At 46.1% G+C, this 25,393-nt stretch overlaps 1 protein-coding gene across 1 annotated transcript in view; it reads left to right on the top strand.

Annotated features, from left to right (window-relative positions):
• Window positions 1-24,386, top strand: part of mettl1 (methyltransferase 1, tRNA methylguanosine) — a 53,393-nt gene extending 29,007 nt beyond the window's left edge. Inside the window, exons 4-6 of the mRNA XM_084394656.1 lie at window positions 7,232-7,345; window positions 21,887-21,988; window positions 24,131-24,386. Coding sequence (XP_084250782.1) covers window positions 7,232-7,345; window positions 21,887-21,988; window positions 24,131-24,250 — 336 coding nt within the window. The 3' untranslated portion in view covers window positions 24,251-24,386. The remainder of the gene's footprint in view (window positions 1-7,231; window positions 7,346-21,886; window positions 21,989-24,130) is intronic.
• Window positions 24,387-25,393: the final 1,007 nt, after the last annotated feature.

Raw genomic sequence — 25,393 nt, 5'->3', positions numbered from 1 at the left:
TAAAACTAGTATTGAGATACAGCCTTGGTCAGAAGCTAGAAGTAAATCATTTGTAATTTTAACAAGCGCAGTTTCAGTGCTATGGTGCGGCCTGAATCCTGACTGAAACTTTTCATAGATATCATTTTCTTGCAAGAAAGAGCACAGTTGAGCGGACACCACTTTTTCTAGTATTTTAGACATAAATGGAAGATTTGAAATGGGTCTGTAATTTGCTAGGTTATTATGATCTAATTGTGGTTTCTTAATAAGAGGTTTTATAACTGCCAACTTGAATATTCTTGGAACATGACCTAAGGATAAAGACGAGTTAATAATATTGAGAAGAGGCTCTTCCACTACAGGTAACACTTGTTTCAGTAGTTTAGTTGGTATTGGATCTAATAAACACGTTGTTGGTTTAGATGCAATGATAAGTTTATTTAACTCTTCCTGTCCTATAGTTGCAAAGCGCTGTAATTGTTCTTGCGGGGTGATAATTGAGGCTGAATCATAAGACACCATTAAAGATTGTACATTTACAATTGTGTTTCTGATGCTTTCTATTTTCTCAGTGAAGAAATTCATAAAATCATTACTACTACACTGTGACAGAATATTTTGCTCCGGTAACGTCTGTTTATTTGTTAGTCTAGCGACGGTGTTAAATAAAAACCTTGGATTGTTTTGGTTGTTTTCTATTAGTTTGCGGAGATGCTCAGCCCTGGCTGCTTTTAGGGCCTTTTTATAACGTGACATACTGTCTTTCCATGCGATTCTAAAGACCTCTAGATTAGTTTGTTTCCATTTACGCTCTAAATTACGAGTTTCTCTCTTTAGAACATGCGTAACACTGTTGTACCATGGTGCTTTAGTTTTCTCTCTAACCTTTTTTAATCTAATTGGTGCAACGATGTCTAATGTACTAGAGAAAATGGTGCTCATAGTGCTAGTCATTTCCTCTAGTTCATCTGTTTGTTTGGGTTCACTGAGCAGCTGAGACAGATCAGGTAAGCTATTTGAGAATCTATCTATAGTGGTTGGAAGGATTGTTCTGCCTGGTCGATAACGCGGCGCAACATGACAAATTTCAGCGGTACGTAGTATGCAAGTGACCATGTAATGGTCAGTGACTTCATCACTTTGCGGTATAATATCTATATCGGTTGGATCGGCTCCATGTGATATAATTAAATCTAGCGTATGATTAAGACGATGAGTGGGACCAGTTACGTTTTGCTTGACCCCAAAGGAGTTTAATAAATCTGTAAACGCAGCCCCTAAAGCATCATTTGAATTATCTACGTGTATGTTAAAATCTCCAACAATTAATGCTTTATCGACATTGACCAAAAGATCTGAGAGAAAGTCTGCAAACTCTTTTAGGAAATCAGCGTAAGGCCCAGGCGGTCTATATACGGTAGCCAAGGCTAGAGATAATATGGATTTCTTTCTTACATCTAAGAGAGTAACATGTAGCACAAGTACTTCAAACGAATTAAACCTGTGACCTGTTTTCTGAGTAACAGTAAGAATATCTTTATAGATTATAGCAACACCACCGCCACGACCAATCAGACGGGGCTCATGCTTGTAACAGTATCCAGGAGGAGTAGACTCATTAAGACCGAAATAATCATTTGGTTTAAGCCAGGTTTCAGTAAGGCAAAGTACATCAAAACTATTATCTGTGACCATTTCATTTACAATAACCGCCTTAGGTGTAAGCGATCTGATGTTTAAAAGACCTAGCTTTATAAATTGTTTTTGTTCACTAATATTGAGATTTTCTGGTTTAATCACAATTAGATTTTTCTTAGATCCTGCAGTAGATTTATTATTTGATCTCACTAAACGAGGAATAGACACAGTTTCAATATAATGTTCTACATTGGTACTTATATCAATTAAGTTTGGACAGCAAAGAGTGTGATTTGGACTTTGACTTACTAGTCATATGGTGTGTAGCGTCTTGGAGATGTTGTCCGACAGAATAGCCGCTCCGATTCTGCTGGGGTGAAGGCCATCAGCACGGAAGAGCCTAGGTCGCTCCCAGAAAAGATTCCAATTATTTACAAAGAGCAGTCTCTGTTCATTACACCATGACATTAACCATTCATTTAGAGCAAATAATCTACTGAACCTTTCGTGTCCTAGTCGGTAGGTGGGAAGCGGTCCAGACACGATGATCGTTGTTTCAGGCGATGTGCTGCGTACCGTCTCGATCAGGCTCCTGTAGTCCTTCTTCAGAACCTCCGACTGCCGTAGCCTGATGTCGTTCGTTCCCGCGTGCAGCACGACAGCTCCGACGGGCTCGTCACCGTTCAGAATCCCGGGAACCTGTGCAGCGACATCGAGAACACGAGCACCAGGAAAGCAGTGAGTGCGAACCTTACCTTTACCTATGGTAGCACGGACATGCCGGACGATGGAACTGCCGATGATCACAGCGTCGCATTCCGTCTCGCGTAGAGGGGAGAAGCGGTTCTGGGTGGAGATCTCGAAGGCCGGGAGGGGCGGAGAGGTCCTAGCTCTGGTCCTGGCCCGCGTCTTCCGCAGTGGAATCATCCAGGGTCCATGTTGTTGTGTCGGTGCCGGAGTGAATGAAACCAGGGATGATCGCATCCTGGGCAGAGAAACACATGGAGTAGACGAGGTCGGAGTCAAAAGGTTACTAACCACTGACTTTTGAGCATCGGCGCGTGATGTTTCAAGCGCGAAACATCGATCTCGTAGCTCGGCCTGTCTCTCTAGTAGGTCGCGGATCTGCTTCTCCACGGATTCCAGCTCTAACTGCACAGAATGCAGCTCGAAGGTGTCCTCACCTGCACTCAAAGGTAACGTTAGACACACATCCGTTATATTCGCCATTATAGCAGATGTGCTATAATGGCGAATTATAGCTTTCAGTGATACGGGTGTAAATAAGTCGATCGATAGGCGCGACCACGCGTGTAATGCTAGCGGGCTAAGGCTAGTAGCGGAAGTTCGAAAGGTTGGATATATGTAGCGATATCAGAGCAATCCGATTGTTTTTTAAGGAGAATAGTATTCCAGATATGTTCACACGCTATAAAAATGAAAAAGTTCGTTTGTAAAAGAGTGTAAAGAAGAAAAACAAGGTTTCTGAATTAATTCGACGGAGCTCCCACCACTGCACCCCACGCTTTACACCACTGCCACTCATGCTTTACACCACAGCACCCCACGCTTTACACCACAGCACCCCACGCTTTACACCACAGCACCCCACGCTTTACACCACAGCATCTCACGCTTTACACCACAGCACCCCACGCTTTACACCACTGCATCCCACACTTTACACCACTCCACGCTTTACACCACTGCACCCCACGCTTTACACCACTCCATCTCACGCTTTACGCCACTGCATCCCACGCTTTACACCACGGCATCCCACGCTTTACACCACTGCATCCCACGCTTTACACCACCGCATCCGACGCTTTACACCACTGCATCCCACGCTTTACACCACCGCATCCGACGCTTTACACCACTGCACCCCACGCTTTACACCACTGCACCCCACGCTTTACACCACTGCACCCCACGCTTTACACCACTCCATCTCACGCTTTACACCACTGCATCTCACGCTTTACACCACTGCACCCCACGCTCCACTGCACCCCACGCTTTACACCACTGCATCTCACGCTTTACACCACTGCATCTCACGCTTTACACCACTGCACCCCACGCTCCACTGCACCCCACGCTTTACACCACTGCATCTCACGCTTTACACCACTGCACCCCACGCTTTACACCACTGCATCTCACGCTTTACACCACTGCATCCCACGCTTTACGCCACTGCACCCCACGCTCCACTGCACCCCACGCTTTACACCACTGCATCCCACGCTTTACACCACTGCATCTCACGCTTTACACCACTGCACCTCACGCTTTACACCACTGCACCCCACGCTTTACACCACTGCCACTCATGCTTTACACCACAGCACCCCACGCTTTACACCACAGCACCCCACGCTTTACACCACAGCATCTCACGCTTTACACCACAGCACCCCACGCTTTACACCACTGCATCCCACACTTTACACCACTCCACGCTTTACACCACTGCACCCCACTCTTTACACCATAGCACCCCACGCTTTACGCCACAGCACCCCACGCTTTACACCACTGCATCCCACGCTTTACACCACTGCACCCCACGCTTTACACCACTGCATCCCACGCTTTACACCACTGCATCCCACGCTTTACACCACTGCATCCCACGCTTTACACCACTGCATCTCACGCTTTACACCACAGCACCCCACGCTTTACACCACTGCACCCCACGCTTCACACCACTGCACCTCACGCTTTACACCACTGCATCCCACGCTTTACACCACTGCACCTCACGCTTTACACCACTGCACCCCACTCTTTACACCACAGCACCCCACGCTTTACACCACTGCATCTCACGCTTTACACCACAGCACCCCACGCTTTACACCACTGCACCCCACGCTTCACACCACTGCACCTCACGCTTCACACCACTGCACCTCATGCTTTACACCACTGCACCTCACGCTTTACACCACTGCATCCCACGCTTTACACCACTGCACCTCACGCTTTACACCACTGCATCCCACGCTTTACACCACTGCACCTCACGCTTCACACCACTGCACCTCACGCTTTACACCACTGCACCTCACGCTTTACACCACTGCATCCCACGCTTTACACCACTGCACCTCACGCTTTACACCACTGCACCCCACTCTTTACACCACAGCACCCCACGCTTTACACCACTGCATCTCACGCTTTACACCACAGCACCCCACGCTTTACACCACTGCACCCCACGCTTCACACCACTGCACCTCACGCTTCACACCACTGCACCTCACGCTTTACACCACTGCACCTCACGCTTTACACCACTGCATCCCACGCTTTACACCACTGCACCTCACGCTTTACACCACTGCATCCCACGCTTTACACCACTGCACCTCACGCTTCACACCACTGCACCTCACGCTTTACACCACTGCACCTCACGCTTTACACCACTGCATCCCACGCTTTACACCACTGCACCTCACGCTTTACACCACTGCACCCCACTCTTTACACCACAGCACCCCACGCTTTACACCACTGCATCTCACGCTTTACACCACAGCACCCCACGCTTTACACCACTGCACCCCACGCTTCACACCACTGCACCTCACGCTTTACACCACTGCACCTCACGCTTTACACCACTCCACGCTTTACACCACTGCACCTCACGCTTTACACCACTGCATCTGACGCTTTACACCACTGCATCCCAGACACCACTGCATCCCACGCTTTACACCACTGCACCTCACGCTTTACACCACTGCATCCCACACTTTACACCACTCCATGCTTTACACCACTGCACCCCACTCTTTACACCATAGCACCCCACGCTTTACTCCACTGCACCTCACGCTTTACACCACTGCACCCCACGCTTTACACCACTCCACGCTTTACACCACTGCATCCACGCTTCACGCCACTGCATCCCATGCTTTACATACACCATCATTCCATGAAGCTCTATGCACTGTTAATCTGAAGGCCACGGAAGTTTGGAGGTCTGTAGCTATTGATTGCAGAAAGTTGGTGACTTCTGCGCACTGTGAGCCTCAGTATGCGCTGACCTGCTCTGGGATTTTACGTAGCCTACCACTGCGTGGCTGAGTTGCTGTTGTTCCCAATTGCTTCCACTTTGTTATAATACGACTAACAGCTGACCGTGGAAAATTTAGTAGTGAGGACATTTTAATTCACTGAGCTCATGAGAGCGACCCATTCTTTCACAGATGTTTGTAGAAGCGTCTGCATGCCTAGTGCTTGATTTATACAACTGTGGCCAATGGCCATGGAAGTTATTGGAACACCTGAATTCAATGGTTTGGGTTAGGGTTAGGGATATCCCAATACTTTTGGCAATATAGTGTATAGATGCCCAACAGTCATGCCAATAAAAGCTTTGATTATTCTGGCGCATGGAAATTTTTACGGGAAATTCACTTTTAACATTTTATTCTATTTAGGTTTAATAGGCATAATAATAGTAATAATAATAGTAATAAGAATAAAGACACAATCAGTGAATGGATTTAACAGGCTGGGATGGGTGAAAATGTTTTCTTGTAGGCCTGTTATTTTATGTTACATATTCTTCCATCATTTATTGATAATAGAAAACTTCATTTGCATGCTGTCTATAGGCAACATCACGCGCAATAATAGGCAATATGATAATATAATCATTTCTTAATTATGTGCTTTTGCTTAATTAAAAATAAATATTATTATAGACCTATCCATATCCATCCAACTTGCATTTTGAAACCAGTTTTCAAAAGTTTGCGTTTTCAGGTCACCAAAACGCTGTTTTGCCAAAATGCATAAAAAGTCTTCAGTTTTTAGTTGAAACCGGTGTCGTGTAAACAGCCCCTGAGACTGGACTAAACAAAAACCAGGATAGATTGACTAAATATGATAAAAGCTAAAAATGACATTTGACACAGGACTGAGGCTAAATTAAAAAGTAGCTGACAAAATTAACACTACGCAGAAGACAGCTAGCTATAGGACTCAGTCGGAGATCATAACGTTTCAGAGTTTGAGCATTTCCTCCTCCAGAGCACAAGGTGGCGCTGTGAGCGGCTGAAGAGTTGCAGTAGTTCAACTTATTCATTTGTGACTTCTTCTACAGTAGGGTTCACCAATCTCGGTCCTGGAGGGCCGCTGTCCTGCAGAGTTTAGCTCCAACCCCAATTAAACACACCTGAACCAGCTAATCAAGGTCTCACTAGGCATACTAGAAACTTTCAGACAGGTGTGTTGGAGCTGGTTGGAGCTAAACCCTCCAGGACCGAGATTGGTGAACCCTGTTCTACAGCAACAAGCTCATTTAACGTGACAAAAGGCTCCATCACAGTTTCTTCTCGAGCACAGCTCTGTAGACAAGATTTCTTGACTTTAACCATTTAAATTATGACAAGCTGGTAGTTTTAAGGAACTTCACTTTCAAAGTTGCGGAATTATATATTACTCTCACTATTACTGCCATAAAAAGATTTGGTAAAAATAGTATGAGTAGAGCAACTATCTTCCCTAACAGATACTGTACAGTTCCACAAATCACAGGTAACCTTATGCTTTCATTTGTTTCTGTTTTTTGCAGCTCAGTAAGATGTTCTTTCTCTTTCCGGATCCACACTTCAAGAAAACCAAACACAAGTGGCGCATCATTAGCCCTACGCTACTGGCGGAGTACGCGTACACACTCCGGGTCGGGGTAAGAGCGCTTTACTCTTTATGAGCCGTTCAAAACATCCAATGCCTGATGTTCAGTGCAAGGGGTTTCATTGCTAGCACATATATCACCAGTTCAAATCCTTCATGATGACCTGAAGGGCCCGAACTCTTCCAGCTTTAGGAGACGCCGTACAGATTTACTTCTTTTGATGTGGAAATCTACTTAGAGAGCGACTCTCTTTATTTATTAGCTTTACCTTAATGTTATTGATATGGAATTAGAGAAAACATGGCTCTGAAATAACCTTCTGTCAGTCTTGGCATATTATCTGTGTGTGTGTGTGTGTGTGTGTGTGTGTGTGTGTGTGTGTGACAGCACTGAGGGAGATGGATGAACAATGGCAGGCTTGTATTTGTGAATGTGGGTTATTAATACAGACTGACTGCACATTCAGCACTCATGTGGAACCACTGTGTGTGTGTGTGTGTGTGTGTGTGTGTGTGTGTGTGTGTGTGTGTGTGTGTGTGTGTGTGTGTGTTGTTCCCTGCTGGCGGCGAGGAAACGTCTGGAAAGGCTGTAGAAAGAGAGAACCTGCCTTAAGGAGTGTATATGTAGATTTGTCTACAGTGAAGATGTGAGGCCGGAGGTTAAATGAGGGATCTGATGATACAGCTCAACTAAAGCAGTGAATAACATTAGAGATTAATGTAAACGCTTTCCACGTCTTCTTCATTCCAGGCACATGTTAGTGAGAGTGAACGGCTACTGAAGTCCCTTTGATACTTCTGAGAATCTTATCTTCCAATTTTTCTATCTGCACTGTCTAAAGAGTAAACGCCAATGACACGCGATAAGACCAATGTTTGCTGTCCTGCTGTTTCGACTCGCTCTGTCAGGGGAATCTGGTACAGTTCAAAGTGTGTAAGGCAAGACCACTGCATTGATTTCCATGTAAACTGTGCTGGGCTGCAGATGTGACACACACTCTCTCAGGTGTTCGACACACACACTCTCAGGTGTTCGACACACACACTCTCAGGAGTTCGACACACACACTCTCAGGTGTTCGACACACACACACTCAGGAGTTCGACACACACACTCTCAGGAGTTCGACACACACACTCTCAGGAGTTCGACACACACACTCTCAGGTGTTCGACACACACACTCTCAGGAGTTCGACACACACACTCTCAGGAGTTCGACACACACACTCTCAGGTGTTCGACACACTCTCAGGCGTTCGACACACACACTCTCAGGTGTTCGACACACACACTCTCAGGAGTTCGACACACACACTCTCAGGTGTTCGACACACACACTCTCAGGAGTTCGACACACACACTCTCAGGTGTTCGACACACACACACTCAGGAGTTCGACACACACACTCTCAGGAGTTCGACACACACTCTCAGGAGTTCGACACACACACTCTCAGGTGTTCGACACACTCTCAGGCGTTCGACACACACACTCTCAGGAGTTCGACACACACACTCTCAGGAGTTCGACACACACTCTCAGGTGTTCGACACACACACTCTCAGGTGTTCGACACACACACTCTCAGGAGTTCGACACACACACTCTCAGGTGTTCGACACACTCTCAGGAGTTCGACACACACACTCTCAGGAGTTCGACACACACACTCTCAGGAGTTCGACACACACTCTCTCAGGAGTTCGACACACACACTCTCAGGAGTTCGACACACACACTCTCAGGTGTTCGACACACTCTCAGGCGTTCGACATACACACTCTCAGGTGTTCAACACACACACTCTCAGGAGTTCGACACACACACTCTCAGGTGTTCAACACACACACTCTCAGGAGTTCGACATACACACTCTCAGGTGTTCGACACACACACTCTCAGGAGTTCGACACACACACTCTCAGGTGTTCGACACACACACTCTCAGGAGTTCGACACACACACTCTCAGGAGTTCGACACACACACTCTCAGGTGTTCGACACACACACTCTCAGGTGTTCGACACACACACACACTCTCAGGAGTTCGACACACACTCTCAGGTGTTCGACACACACACACTCTCAGGAGTTCCACACACACACTCTCAGGAGTTCGACACACACACTCTCAGGTGTTCGACACACACACACTCTCAGGAGTTCGACACACACACTCTCAGGTGTTCGACACACTCTCAGGAGTTCGACACACACACTCTCAGGAGTTCGACACACACACTCTCAGGAGTTCGACACACACACTCTCAGGTGTTCGACACACACACTCTCAGGAGTTCGACACACACACTCTCAGGTGTTCGACACACACACACTCAGGAGTTCGACACACACACTCTCAGGAGTTCGACACACACACTCTCAGGAGTTCGACACACACACTCTCAGGTGTTCGACACACTCTCAGGCGTTCGACACACACACTCTCAGGAGTTCGACACACACACTCTCAGGAGTTCGACACACACACTCTCAGGAGTTCGACACACACACTCTCAGGTGTTCGACACACTCTCAGGAGTTCGACACACACACTCTCAGGAGTTCGACACACACACTCTCAGGAGTTCGACACACACTCTCTCAGGAGTTCGACACACACACTCTCAGGAGTTCGACACACACACTCTCAGGTGTTCGACACACTCTCAGGCGTTCGACATACACACTCTCAGGTGTTCAACACACACACTCTCAGGAGTTCGACACACACACTCTCAGGTGTTCAACACACACACTCTCAGGAGTTCGACATACACACTCTCAGGTGTTCGACACACACACTCTCAGGAGTTCGACACACACACTCTCAGGTGTTCGACACACACACTCTCAGGAGTTCGACACACACACTCTCAGGAGTTCGACACACACACTCTCAGGTGTTCGACACACACACACTCAGGAGTTCGACACACACACTCTCAGGTGTTCGACACACACACACACTCTCAGGAGTTCGACACACACACTCTCAGGAGTTCGACACACACACTCTCAGGAGTTCGACACACACACTCTCAGGAGTTCGACACACACACTCTCAGGTGTTCGACACACACACACACACTCTCAGGAGTTCGACACACACACTCTCAGGTGTTCGACACACACACACTCTCAGGAGTTCGACACACACACTCTCAGGTGTTCGACACACACACACTCTCAGGAGTTCGACACACACACTCTCAGGTGTTCGACACACTCTCAGGAGTTCGACACACACACTCTCAGGAGTTCGACACACACACTCTCAGGAGTTCGACACACACTCTCAGGTGTTCGACACACACACACTCAGGAGTTCGACACACACACTCTCAGGAGTTCGACACACACACACTCAGGAGTTCGACACACACACACTCAGGAGTTCGACACACACACTCTCAGGAGTTCGACACACACACTCTCAGGAGTTCGACACACACACACTCTCAGGAGTTCGACACACACACTCTCAGGAGTTCGACACACACTCTCTCAGGTGTTCGACACACACTCTCTCAGGTGTTCGACACACACACTCTCAGGTGTTCGACACACTCTCAGGAGTTCGACACACACACTCTCAGGAGTTCGACACACACACTCTCAGGTGTTCGACACACACACTCTCAGGTGTTCGACACACTCTCAGGAGTTCGACACACACACTCTCAGGAGTTCGACACACACACTCTCAGGAGTTCGACACACTCTCAGGAGTTCGACACACACACTCTCAGGAGTTCGACACACACACTCTCAGGTGTTCGACACACTCTCAGGAGTTCGACACACACACTCTCAGGAGTTCGACACACACTCTCTCAGGTGTTCGACACACACTCTCTCAGGTGTTCGACACACACACTCTCAGGAGTTCGACACACTCTCAGGAGTTCGACACACACACTCTCAGGAGTTCGACACACACACTCTCAGGTGTTCGACACACACACTCTCAGGTGTTCGACACACTCTCAGGAGTTCGACACACACTCTCAGGAGTTCGACACACACACTCTCAGGAGTTCGACACACACACTCTCAGGAGTTCGACACACTCTCAGGAGTTCGACACACACACTCTCAGGAGTTCGACACACACACTCTCAGGTGTTCGACACACTCTCAGGAGTTCGACACACACACTCTCAGGTGTTCGACACACACACTCTCAGGTGTTCGACACACACACACACTCTCAGGAGTTCGACACACACACTCTCAGGTGTTCGACACACACACACTCTCAGGAGTTCGACACACACACTCTCAGGTGTTCGACACACACACACTCTCAGGAGTTCGACACACACACTCTCAGGTGTTCGACACACTCTCAGGAGTTCGACACACACACTCTCAGGAGTTCGACACACACACTCTCAGGAGTTCGACACACACACTCTCAGGTGTTCGACACACACACACTCAGGAGTTCGACACACACACTCTCAGGAGTTCGACACACACACACTCAGGAGTTCGACACACACACTCTCAGGAGTTCGACACACACACTCTCAGGTGTTCGACACACACACACTCTCAGGAGTTCGACACACACACTCTCAGGTGTTCGACACACTCTCAGGAGTTCGACACACACACTCTCAGGAGTTCGACACACACACTCTCAGGAGTTCGACACACACACTCTCAGGCGTTCGACACACACACACTCAGGAGTTCGACACACACACTCTCAGGAGTTCGACACACACACACTCTCAGGAGTTCGACACACACACTCTCAGGAGTTCGACACACACTCTCTCAGGTGTTCGACACACACTCTCTCAGGTGTTCGACACACACACTCTCAGGAGTTCGACACACACACTCTCAGGAGTTCGACACACACACTCTCAGGAGTTCGACACACACACTCTCAGGAGTTCGACACACACACTCTCAGGTGTTCGACACACTCTCAGGAGTTCGACACACACACTCTCAGGTGTTCGACACACACACTCTCAGGTGTTCGACACACACACACACTCTCAGGAGTTCGACACACACACTCTCAGGTGTTCGACACACACACACTCTCAGGAGTTCGACACACACACTCTCAGGTGTTCGACACACACACACTCTCAGGAGTTCGACACACACACTCTCAGGTGTTCGACACACTCTCAGGAGTTCGACACACACACTCTCAGGAGTTCGACACACACACTCTCAGGAGTTCGACACACACACTCTCAGGTGTTCGACACACACACACTCAGGAGTTCGACACACACACTCTCAGGAGTTCGACACACACACACTCAGGAGTTCGACACACACACTCTCAGGAGTTCGACACACACACTCTCAGGTGTTCGACACACACACACTCTCAGGAGTTCGACACACACACTCTCAGGTGTTCGACACACTCTCAGGAGTTCGACACACACACTCTCAGGAGTTCGACACACACACTCTCAGGAGTTCGACACACACACTCTCAGGCGTTCGACACACACACACTCAGGAGTTCGACACACACACTCTCAGGAGTTCGACACACACACACTCTCAGGAGTTCGACACACACACTCTCAGGAGTTCGACACACACTCTCTCAGGTGTTCGACACACACTCTCTCAGGTGTTCGACACACACACTCTCAGGAGTTCGACACACACACTCTCAGGAGTTCGACACACACACTCTCAGGAGTTCGACACACACACTCTCAGGAGTTCGACACACACACTCTCAGGTGTTCGACACACTCTCAGGCGTTCGACACACACACTCTCAGGAGTTCGACACACACACTCTCAGGTGTTCGACACACTCTCAGGAGTTCGACACACACACTCTCAGGAGTTCGACACACACACTCTCAGGAGTTCGACACACACACTCTCAGGAGTTCGACACACACACTCTCAGGAGTTCGACACACACACTCACAGGAGTTCGACACACACACTCTCAGGTGTTCGACACACACACTCTCAGGTGTTCGACACACTCTCAGGAGTTCGACACACACACTCTCAGGAGTTCGACACACACACTCTCAGGTGTTCGACACACTCTCAGGAGTTCGACACACACACTCTCAGGAGTTCGACACACACTCTCTCAGGAGTTCGACACACACACTCTCAGGAGTTCGACACACACACTCTCAGGTGTTCGACACACTCTCAGGCGTTCGACATACACACTCTCAGGTGTTCAACACACACACTCTCAGGAGTTCGACACACACACTCTCAGGTGTTCAACACACACACTCTCAGGAGTTCGACATACACACTCTCAGGTGTTCGACACACACACTCTCAGGAGTTCGACACACACACTCTCAGGAGTTCGACACACACACTCTCAGGTGTTCGACACACACACTCTCAGGAGTTCGACACACACACTCTCAGGTGTTCGACACACACACTCTCAGGAGTTCGACACACACACTCTCAGGTGTTCAACACACACACTCTCAGGAGTTCGACATACACACTCTCAGGTGTTCAACACACACACTCTCAGGAGTTCGACATACACACTCTCAGGTAGGGCTGGGCGATATGGATTTTTTTTAATCACGATATGTTTTTCCATATTGATCGATCTCGATTCTTATCACAATATGTAGTTTTTGCAGATGCTGCCAGTGTAAGGGACATCCTGAAGCTTGAAGAAACGAGATTCACTGAAACTTTAGAATAAAGTTTAATAACATAAAAAATTAAACAATATGCCTTCCAGTAATGAGCACAAAATATTTTTGTTAAGGTCTTCATCCAGACAAAGGATTCACATTACACTCCCACATTGTATGAATCTTTCCATTGGTCAAGAGCAGCTGGGCCCACAACTGGCAAAAGAAAATTCTTTCGCTCATACAGAGTTTTATATGCTTTCAAACAAGTGCAAACTACTTTTCAATATATTTTACATTTTTTGATTTTGTAAACAACAACTTATTTAAACAACTTAAAACACAGTTATTAAATAATAATAATCTCAAATATTTGTAGAGGCAGCACAAAACCAAACTAAGTAAACATGTGGGTCACACCCTCTAACACATTCAAGTGCTAAACAAACACAAAATAAATGCAAAAACTAAACCACTATAATACTATTATACTGGTTTACCTCCCAGAGATTTTTTGGAGGTATTGAAAAATGCAACAATAAAAGGTTGTGCACATCATTTGTAATTGCAAACATGAGTCATCTCCTTTTATACAATAATACAAACTTTTACTTACTCAAACATTGTATATAAACTAACAGCTGTGACAACTATCACATCAAATTGCTTTGGCTGGACAGTGAACATCTCAAGTACAAAAAGAGTAAACATGGCCCTGGCACAAATACTACCTGAAAGATTAAGGTAGTAGTCAGCTGCAAATATGGCTTGACCCCCAAAAAATTCTAACAAAAGGTTTCTCAGTGGTTTACAGTAGTATCAGATGTACTTAAAAACATACTAAAAGTTTACCAAAGTTTGACTCCAAGAAAGGCCCCATTTTCAAAATGGCGGCCGTCAGGAATTTCCCTTAAGGCGAGACACTACAGGTGAATAGGGTAAATTTTTTAACTAGCAGATATCACCTTGAAACTTTCCCAGTTGATTGTCTACATTAAGATGAGAAAAAAATGTATTGCAAGTTTTCTGTAATTTAATGTTTAAATATGCAAATTAGGCATGATCAAATTAAATATGCGCTTATTTGCATATATATATATATATATATATATATATATATATATATAAACAAAAAACGAAATCTGAGTATTGGATAAAGCCAGGTTCAAAATAATTTGTTCATTGTGTTCACATATTAGATGGGGAAAAAAATTACGGTGTATGTGATGACGGTGCAGGGTGCTCCAGCAATCGCGGAGCAGCGGGATGATTTAGAATGCCAACTTTTGTTGAATTTATGAGAAATCTACATACGCAAACAGACAAAGTGTAGTAAAATAAAGACCTAAATGTGTATTTCAGACTCTTTTTCGCCACAAGTCTGAAAGAAGACATGTTATTGAAGACAAATATCCCAAAATCTCAAAATTGACCAGTGAAAAAAAAAACGATGCTTATGCCTGCTGTGTCTCGCCTTAAGTAATTGCATATTTCTCCTTTCTCATATCTTCATATATTGCCTAGTGTTGGTGGTTTCTGTGGTTTATAACCATTCTTTTCATTCCAATAAAGAATAAATTCCTTAGAACTGTGTGGTACTGTCAAATTAGTCAAAACAGTGCTGCCACGTGAAGGCATGTGCTGATTGTCTGAACCCATATAGAATCACACCAATTCATTGGCTGATGGCGTGGGCGCCTCCTCAGTGGCGCAACTTGAGAGCGGAATGACGTGGACAAAACTTTGGTGACATAACCAGGTCTAGGCCATAGAAACACCTTCACAAGACCTGGGGCAAACTCCATACAAGGCTCACTCACAGAAAGAGTAAGAATCCGGTCCGGAGCTGACTCCAAGGGTTCAAAGGAAGGCTCTAATAGCCCCTCCAGAACAACTGATAAATCCCAGGTGCGGACACTAATAGGATGTGCAGGCCTCAAGTGTCTAACTCCACGCTTAAACGAGGAGACCAGACAGTGTTTACCTAAGGGGACCTCGTCTGACTCCCGATAGGCAGCGATAGCTGACATAAACTCTAAAGGTAGTTGCAGCCACTCCAGCCACAAATTTATCCTGCAGGAATTCCAGCACTGAACCGACCGGGCAGCTGACAGGATCCACTGCATGAGCTGAACACCAAGACTCAAAAACCTTGCACTTAGAGAAATACAGCAGTCTAGTAGAAGGCGCACAAGCGTTATCAATGGTCTCCTAAACATCAGTGGGAAGACCAGACGCCACTGTCGCTAGCGATTAGGGTTGCAAAGGGGCTGAATATTTCTGGTAAATTTCCAGAAACTTTCTAAAAGTGAATATCAAAAACTGAAAATTTCCAAATAATCCTGAAAAGTTTCCAAAATTTCTGGAAATTTTGCAACCCTACTAGCGATTGCCTCTTATCGCCCACAGCCTCCGTATCTCGGGTCAAGGATGCCAATTCCTGCCCTGGAGCTAAGACAGCAGATCTCTCCTGATAGGAATCTGCCAAGGGGACTTCTCCACCAGGGAGCTCAGTTCCGAGAACCACATCTGAGATGGCCAGAATAGGGGGCGGATCCCACACTCCCTCATTCTGCAAAGGACTGCAGGGATTCACTTGACCGGAGGGAATACATACAGTCTCAACTCCAGCCACGGATGAGTGAGGGCATCTATCCACAGAGGTGTCGGATGAGCTGAGACAGGGAAAACCATAGGGGGCACTGTGTCGAGCTCTGCGACGCAAAGAGGTACGCCTCACCAAACATTCTCCAAATCAGAGCCACTGTTTAGCAGTGCAACATCCATTCCCCCGACTTGAGCTTCTGTCTCGACAGAAAGTCCGCTGCGATGTTTAGGTCCCCTGGAACGTGAACTGCTCTCAGCGAAAGAAACCTGTCTTGAGCCCAAAGGAGGAGGCGGTGCGCATGCCTGTCGAGGGTGCGCGACCACGAGGGATTTACATGGGACACCACTGCCATGTTGTCCATCCTGACAATGACATGAGTCCATCAGGGCCGGGAGAAATTGATCCAGGGCCAGAGTGACAGCTTGCAACTTGAGGCAATTTATGTGCCACGAGAGAAGCTCGCCCGTCTAAACATCGTACGCTGGTCTGCCCTCGCACCCCAACAAGTCAAAGAGGCGTCCGTCGTGACAACCTGAAGTAAAAAGGGGGAGTCTTTCCACCTCCAAAGAGCGTGAAGGCAACTGCGCGACACTCTCAGCAGGCGGAAGGCAGACCAAGAAGGGCGGATTCCCCTGAGTTTCATCCAGCACAGGAATGGAGAAGGAGTTAAGACATTCTTCTGAGCATTCAACCTGAGACCAAGAGACCGGAGGTGGTGGAGAATAACGTCCCTGTGACGAAACACCATCTCTCTGGAATGAGCCAGAATGAGCTAGTCGTCTAGATAATTTAGTACACGGATGCCCTGGAGCCTCAAGGGGGCCAAAGCTGCATCCATGCACTTTGAGAATGTCAGCGGAGCCAAAGCTGGACCAAATGGAAGGACCCGATACTGATACGCCTTTTCCCCAAAGGCGTATCTAACCTGAGGTTTAGTATAATGCCACCTTTATACTCAAAAACATCTATATAGTCCAGTCATTTTAAGCCAAAATGGGGGGCAACCTTGAACAAATTGCAACAGAAGCAAACTCAACTGATTTTGTATCCTCAATATGTCCTGAGTAAGGGAAAGAAAGTTTCGAAAAAGACCCAAACATAGCCTATTCATGCGACTATTCATTATTTTTCTTACGTGAATAGGGTAAAAAAATTAACCTTTAGATATCACCATGAAAATTACTGAGTTGATTACTTGCATCAAGACAAACAAAAAATGTATTACAAGTTTTTTTTTAATTGTTTGTTAACATGGACAAACGGTGCATCTTTGTCAAATAATGAAGGAGTTTGAACATTTTAAGGGCTTCCTGCCCATCTTGGACGCCATCTTGAAAATTACACCTTTCTAGTGGTCAAACTTTGGTAAACTTTTAGTATGTTATTAAGGACACCTAATACTACAAAAAACAGCTGCAAAACCTTTTGTTAGAATTTTTTTAGGGTTTGGTGTTTTTTTTTCATATATGCAGCCGCCTATAGATCTCTAGAATTGTTTTATAAGTAGAATGAAATCTGAGCCAAAATTGCACAAATATGTAAACATAGTAAACCAGTCACAGTTATTCTACATCTTGTGCACTAGTGAACATCATTTACCCCATTATAGGTTTTTTGCAAGAAAGACAAGTCTGTCCACCACATCTGGCTTCAAAGCTGCCCTATGGCAGGACACAATATTGCCACTTGTACTAAAAGCACTCCGAGGGTGAGCTGGTGGCAGGAATACATAGATACCGCTTTGCCAGGAAGCTCACTTTGGGGTATGATGTGAAGTGGGTTTTCCACCATGCCAGGGGGTTGGTCTCACTGTCTGCTTCTGGAGCTAGCAGGTAACTGTTCAGTTCAGCCTCAACATCCTGCTCATCTGTTAGACTAGAGGTAGAAACAGAGTAGGACTTCTTGAAAAAGCTGCCCAGTGTCTTCCTCTGCATTTTGGCTGATGGAGCTGAAGCTGTAGCATCTGCCTCGCCTCCGCCCAATCTGGGTGTGAGAGTAGACTGCGGTGTGCTCTGACAGTCACACAGGATCTGTGCCACAGCTTTGGATTTCACAGCCTCTACCTTGTCACCTTGGATGTAGCGGGTCTTGAACCGAGGATCAACAAGGGATGCCATGTTAAGGAGGTCATCAGTGGCAGCAGCATCATATTTTTCATTCAAATATGTGGTGATAGTAGTTTTGATGGCCTTGGTTAGCTCTGTGTCATCCTCTCCTGGCTTCATGACCTCCGTATTGAAGAGCTGAAGGACAGGTTTCACACAAGAGACACTGACATGTGCTTCACCAGAAAGGGCATCAGTAAACTCAACAAGTGGATTAAGGGCCTTGTGTATGGACTCCAAGACCTCAATGTCTTGCCATGAGGGAGCCAGGTGCCTTGTTTTTCTATCAGCAGATAAAACCTTTGAAATGGCCTTCTCCTGCTCCAGTACTCGTGCTATCATTGCATGGCGAGAACCCCACCTGGTAGGTGATTCTGTTATCAACCGGTGCTTAGGTAGGTCGAGCTCCTTTTGTGTAGCTGCTAGTTCTTTTTTTCTTCTTCCATGAGAATGAAAGCACCAACCACTTTTTTGCACACACCCATGGCTCTCTCTATTCTCTTGTCTCTCACACTTTGCTCTGTAGATAAAAAAAAAGGTAAGTATTATTTAAAATTAGTTTCTGTCTTATTAAAATAAATCATAATATTGTCATGACATCCTTGATATGAAAATCAATTAGACTGCACACATAAACATATTTTTCCTCAATTTAAGTTGAGTACAGTGATTCAATATAAACTCTTAATTCAAATATATCTTAGATGCAAAATGTTATAATAATCAAATTATCACCTATCAGTATCAATTGTTATCAAGTGATAGCCTGCCCTGTACATTGGTTTATTGAGGCATGTAGAATGTACACTGTTACCATTAAAGTTGAAATAATTTTGTTTTCAGACACATTCCTATTTTTATTCCAATTTATACACATCAGTAATTACCTTTACACCACCAGGTGCAATAATTACATAGGCTACTGATTCCCAGTTACCAGTTTTGAGAATATATACTTTATCAAGAATAAATCACATTGTCACAATCATTTCATGAGAAGAGGTAAAAAATATACATTTTATTCCAACTTTATGGGCAACAGTGTATAAGAATACGAATCATTACACTGAGCTATTATTAGAGCTGAAAAATTAATGTTGGCATAAGTCTTTCCTTTGATATCATCATGAACTTTTTTTTAATATATATATATATAGATATAGATATAGATATATATCATCATGAACTTACCAATGGCAAGGTGCAGCCGATGACCAAAGCACTGCAGCCGAGACCAGCCTTTGAGGGAAACAGCCTTGACAATGTTTGCCCCATTGTCTGTTGTGATGCACACCTGTCGGTCTTCCCTAAGGCCCCAGGATTTGAGTGCATCCTCCAGCCCCTGGCTGATGATTTCCCCAGTATGGTCCTCTGGAAAGTATACTGTCTGTAAACATTTGCTGTGTAGAGCCCACTCCTCGTCAATGAAATGAATTGTGAGACTCATATAAGGCTCAGATGTGCGGCTAGACCAAAGATCGGTGGTAGTGGCAAAGTATTTTACATCCTTCAGATGAATTTCCAGCTTACGACGGCATTCATCATAAAGCTGTGGCAGCGCCGTCTGAGAAAAGTATTTTCTACCAGGGAGCTCGTACCTGGGGTCTAACACTTTGATCAGTTTCCTGAAGCCGTCTTTTTCCACTGTGCTCAGGGGCATCAAATCTTTAGCGAGGCAATAAGTAATAGCGCTCGTTATATTTTTGCTCCGCTTTGATTGTTTTTTCATACGGGGCAATGGCTGCAAAGCACGACTGGATGGATTGTTGTTTAACAGAGCCGCTCCTGCTAGCGATGCTAACAGGCGTCGTAGTGGTCTTGCTTGGCTGTGTGTGTGGTGTCGTGCCAGCTTGAGCCCGCAGAGTCACACTCTCAGAGTAATTACTGGGGTGGTGCCGTCTCAGGTGATGGAAAAGATTTGTTGTATTCCCCGTCCTGGCTGGTACCAACCGCCGGCATATTTTGCAGACCGGCTTCGCCTGCTCCTGGTCGCTTTTGCCATATCCAAACCACGTCCACACAATTGACGTCGTGTTACCTTTTTTTTCAACAATGTCTTCGGTCTCGAGTGATGTAGTGATGTCGCCTTCACATTCGGCATTATTTTCGCTGTCCTCAACTTCAGTTTCGCAAATTTTTTTCTCATTTTTCCAACTTTTTTTCCCTCTCCCTCTCTCTCTGTCTGTCTCCTTCTGTTTACTGTAGCCACGCTGCTCGCTGAGAAGTGGGCGTGTCCTACCGGCATACGGCAGCCGGCAGACTCTGATACTGTTGTTGTTGCGCTTACTTTTTCATGTGATATCGAATAATATGTCCCAAGCATATTATCGAAATCGTTCAAAATTTTATCGCGATCCCGTATCGAGATCGAATTATCGCCCAGCCCTACTCTCAGGTGTTCGACACACACACTCTCAGGTGTTCGACACACACACTCTCAGGTGTTCGACACACACTCTCAGGTGTTCGACACACACACTCTCAGGTGTTCGGCACACACTCTCTCAGGTGTTCGACACACACTCTCTCAGGTGTTCGGCACACACTCTCTCAGGTGTTCGACACACACTCTCAGGTGTTCGACACACACACTCTCAGGTGTTCGACACACACTCTCTCAGGTGTTCGACACACACTCTCTCAGGTGTTCGACACACACTCTCTCAGGTGTTCGACACACACTCTCAGGTGTTCGACACACACACTCTCAGGTGTTCGACACACACTCTCTCAGGTGTTCGACACACACTCTCTCAGGTGTTCGGCACACACTCTCAGGTGTTCGACACACACACTCTCAGGTGTTCGACACACTCTCTCAGGTGTTCGACACACACTCTCTCAGGTGTTCGACACACTCTCTCAGGTGTTCGGCACACACTCTCTCAGGTGTTCGGCACACACTCTCTCAGGTGTTCGGCACACACTCTCTCAGGTGTTCGGCACACACTCTCTCAGGTGTTCGACACACACTCTCTCAGGTGTTCGGCACACACTCTCTCAGGTGTTCGACTACAGTGATGTCAGCCACACAACTCTTCATTCATGCACTTCTGATATTAACCCTCACCAAATGAATCTGTGGTTATGATGAATAAATGTTTGTGTGTTGTGTAGGGTTTAGTGTACACTAACACTGATGTGTATTGTGTGTTGTGGGGTTTAGTGTACACTAACACTGATGTGTATTGTGTGTTGTGGGGTTTAGTGTACACTAACACTGGTGTGTATTGTGTGTTGTAGGGTTTAGTGTACACTAACACTGATGTGGAAGAGGTGCACGACTGGATCGTCACACACTTCAGGGATCATCCTCTCTTCACCAGAGTGTCGGACGAACAACTGGTATGTTTTACATCTGTCTGTTTCTAGGCCTGAAATACTGAACATAGTAACCTTAACCCGGGGTTTAGCACGACCTTAACTCTGGGTTTAGCACGACCTTAACTCAGGGTTTAGCACGACCTTAACTCGGGGTTTAGCACGACCTTAACTCGGGGTTTAGCACGACCTTAACTCGGGGTTTAGCACGACCTTAACTCTGGGTTTAGCACGACCTTAACCCGGGGTTTAGCACGACCTTAACCCGGGGTTTAGCACGACCTTAACCCGGGGTTTAGCACGACCTTAACCCGGGGTTTAGCACGACCTTAACCCGGGGTTTAGCACGACCTTAACCCGGGATTTAGCGCAGTGTGAAAAGTTTCAAATACATAAATGATGGTTTGTACGGAGCCCCCCTAGTCCCACTTTGGCAAAAAAAAAATTATTATAACTATCTTGTGGCCTCAAGATAGTAACTCGTGGCCTCAAGATAGTAACTCGTGGCCTCAAGATAGTAACTCGTGGCCTCAAGATAGTAACTCGTGGCCTCAAGATAGTATCTCGTGGCCTCAAGATACTAACTCGTGGCCTCAAGATACTAACTCGTGGCCTCAAGATACTAACTCGTGGCCACGAGAAAGTAAGTTTTTTCAAGGCGAACGTTCCTTTTAATGTTTCCATGGCGACGCGTCACGCCATACACCGCAGCCACAATAATACTGTATGACAGATGTGTCGCTTTTATTTCGCTTTTCCTTTTTTATTCAAAATATTCACAAACTTGCTTACCATGTCATCAACTAGCCCCTGAGAGTACGGCGCCACATGTTCAGTGCTGCCAGATTCAAACTGTGCTTTCGCGCATTGGCTGGCGCTGAGCCAGAGACAGACGCGTTCAGCGCTGTCATCACAACTAAGCAGTTTTTCAACTTCATAATGTTTATTTTTGGTTTCAGATATTTAAATACACATAAGCACGAGTAAAACAATACATTTGGAGTTTGTAAAACACACTGATGTCTGTGAAGCAGCAATAACAATCTATTCAAATATAATTTGCCGACATGTGTTATTCATATTAGACAAACATAGTGCAAGACAAGGAACTAAAGTTTACTCTATTCTTCTCAGTTCACCGGCCACTTTCTTGCATTTATTTCGGGAGAAACTGATGAATTCACGTGCTGTAAATCCGACGGACAACATTGCAGCGCCCATCATGTTATTATAGATCAAGATTATTTATAAAGGTTTTTAAACGACTAAACACACTCACTTACACGTATGTGAGAATCGGAATATCAGATAGGCTAGTTGATGACATGGTAAGCAAGTTTGTGAATATTTTGAATAAAAAAGGAAAAGCGAAATAAAAGCGACACATCTGTCATACAGTATTATTGTGGCTGCAGTGTATCGCGTGACGCGTCGCCATGGAAACATTAACATGGAAACGTTCGCCTTGAAAAAACTCACTTTCTCGTGGCCACGAGTTAGTATCTTGAGGCCACGAGTTAGTATCTTGAGGCCACGAGTTAGTATCTTGAGGCCACGAGTTACTATCTTGAGGCCACGAGTTAGTATCTTGAGGCCACGAGTTACTATCTTGAGGCCACGAGTTACTATCTTGAGGCCACGAGTTAGTATCTTGAGGCCACGAGTTACTATCTTGAGGCCACGAGTTAGTATCTTGAGGCCACGAGTTAGTATCTTGAGGCCACGAGTTAGTATCTTGAGGCCACGAGTTAGTATCTTGAGGCCACGAGTTACTATCTTGAGGCCACGAGTTAGTATCTTGAGGCCACGAGTTACTATCTTGAGGCCACGAGTTAGTATCTTGAGGCCACGAGTTACTATCTTGAGGCCACGAGTTAGTATCTAAGGCCACGAGTTAGTATCTTGAGGCCACGAGTTAGTATCTTGAGGCCACGAGTTAGTATCTTGAGGCCACGAGTTACTATCTTGAGGCCACGAGTTACTATCTTGAGGCCACGAGTTACTATCTTGAGGCCACGAGTTACTATCTTGAGGCCACAAGATAGTTATAATATTTTTTTTTTGCCAAAGTGGGACTAGGGGGGCTCCGTAGGTTTGAGCCCTCAGAATAAATAGTCTGTGCTCATTGGGTTGAATGACTTGATGTTTGGACTGACTGTGTCGCAGGCTGATGACATCATCATTGGTCACCTGGGCACGTGCACGGAAGAGGGAAAGAAGGTTCAGAGAAATGGAGGCAAAAACTTTTTAGCAGTTTTCCGCCGAGTGGAAGATCCCGCGACGTGAGACTCTGCGGCCTGAAGTGACGGAAGAGAAGATCATTTACAGCAACTGATTCCCAAACCAGCATGTAAAATATTTTTTCTAAATCTGAATAAACAGGTCTTGACATTTTCTGTATATTAAATGTTTATCATATTAAGCGTGTCTCTGTTTCATGTGTCCATGAGCTCATCCTTTGGCTGATGGTTCTGATTCTGAGAGCTTCATGTGAGGTTTCTCTAGTGTTTTCATAGACTATTCAAGTGAATTTAAATCCCCAATCGCTGCGTGGCTCCTTAATGCCAGTAACAACTGATTAAAGTTTCTCAAGTTCATCTTCATGAGCAAAAGGGAAAAGGCCAGTCTGTGTTTGAATGCAGACACACACAGGATCAGACACACACAGGATCAGAGACACACACATGATCAGACACACACAGGATCAGACACAGGATCAGAGACACACACATGATCAGAGACACACACATGATCAGACACACACAGGATCAGACACAGGATCAGACACACACAGGATCAGACACACACAGGATCAGAGACACACACATGATCAGACACACACAGGATCAGACACAGGATCAGAGACACACACATGATCAGACACACACAGGATCAGAGACACACAGGATCAGAGACACACAGGATCAGAGACACACACATGATCAGACACACACAGGATCAGAGACACACACAGGATCAGACACACACAGGATCAGACACACACAGGATCAGAGACACACACAGGATCAGAGACACACACAGGATCAGACACACACAGGATCAGAGACACAGGATCAGAGACACACACAGGATCAGACACACACAGGATCAGACACACACAGGATCAGACACACACAGGATCAGAGACACACAGGATCAGAGACACACAGGATCAGAGACACACAGGATCAGACACACACAGGATCAGAGACACACACATGATCAGACACACACAGGATCAGACACACACAGGATCAGACACACACAGGATCAGAGACACACAGGATCAGACACACACATGATCAGACACACACAGGATCAGAGACACACAGGATCAGAGACACACACATGATCAGACACACACAGGATCAGAGACACACACAGGATCAGACACACACAGGATCAGACACACACAGGATCAGAGACACA

The sequence above is a fragment of the Rutilus rutilus genome (assembly GCF_951802725.1).
Source record: "Rutilus rutilus genome assembly, chromosome: 22".
NCBI classification, from domain to species: Eukaryota; Metazoa; Chordata; class Actinopteri; order Cypriniformes; family Leuciscidae; genus Rutilus; species Rutilus rutilus.
Note: the sequence above shows the minus strand (reverse complement) of the source record. Positions and strands in the feature narration are given on the sequence as shown.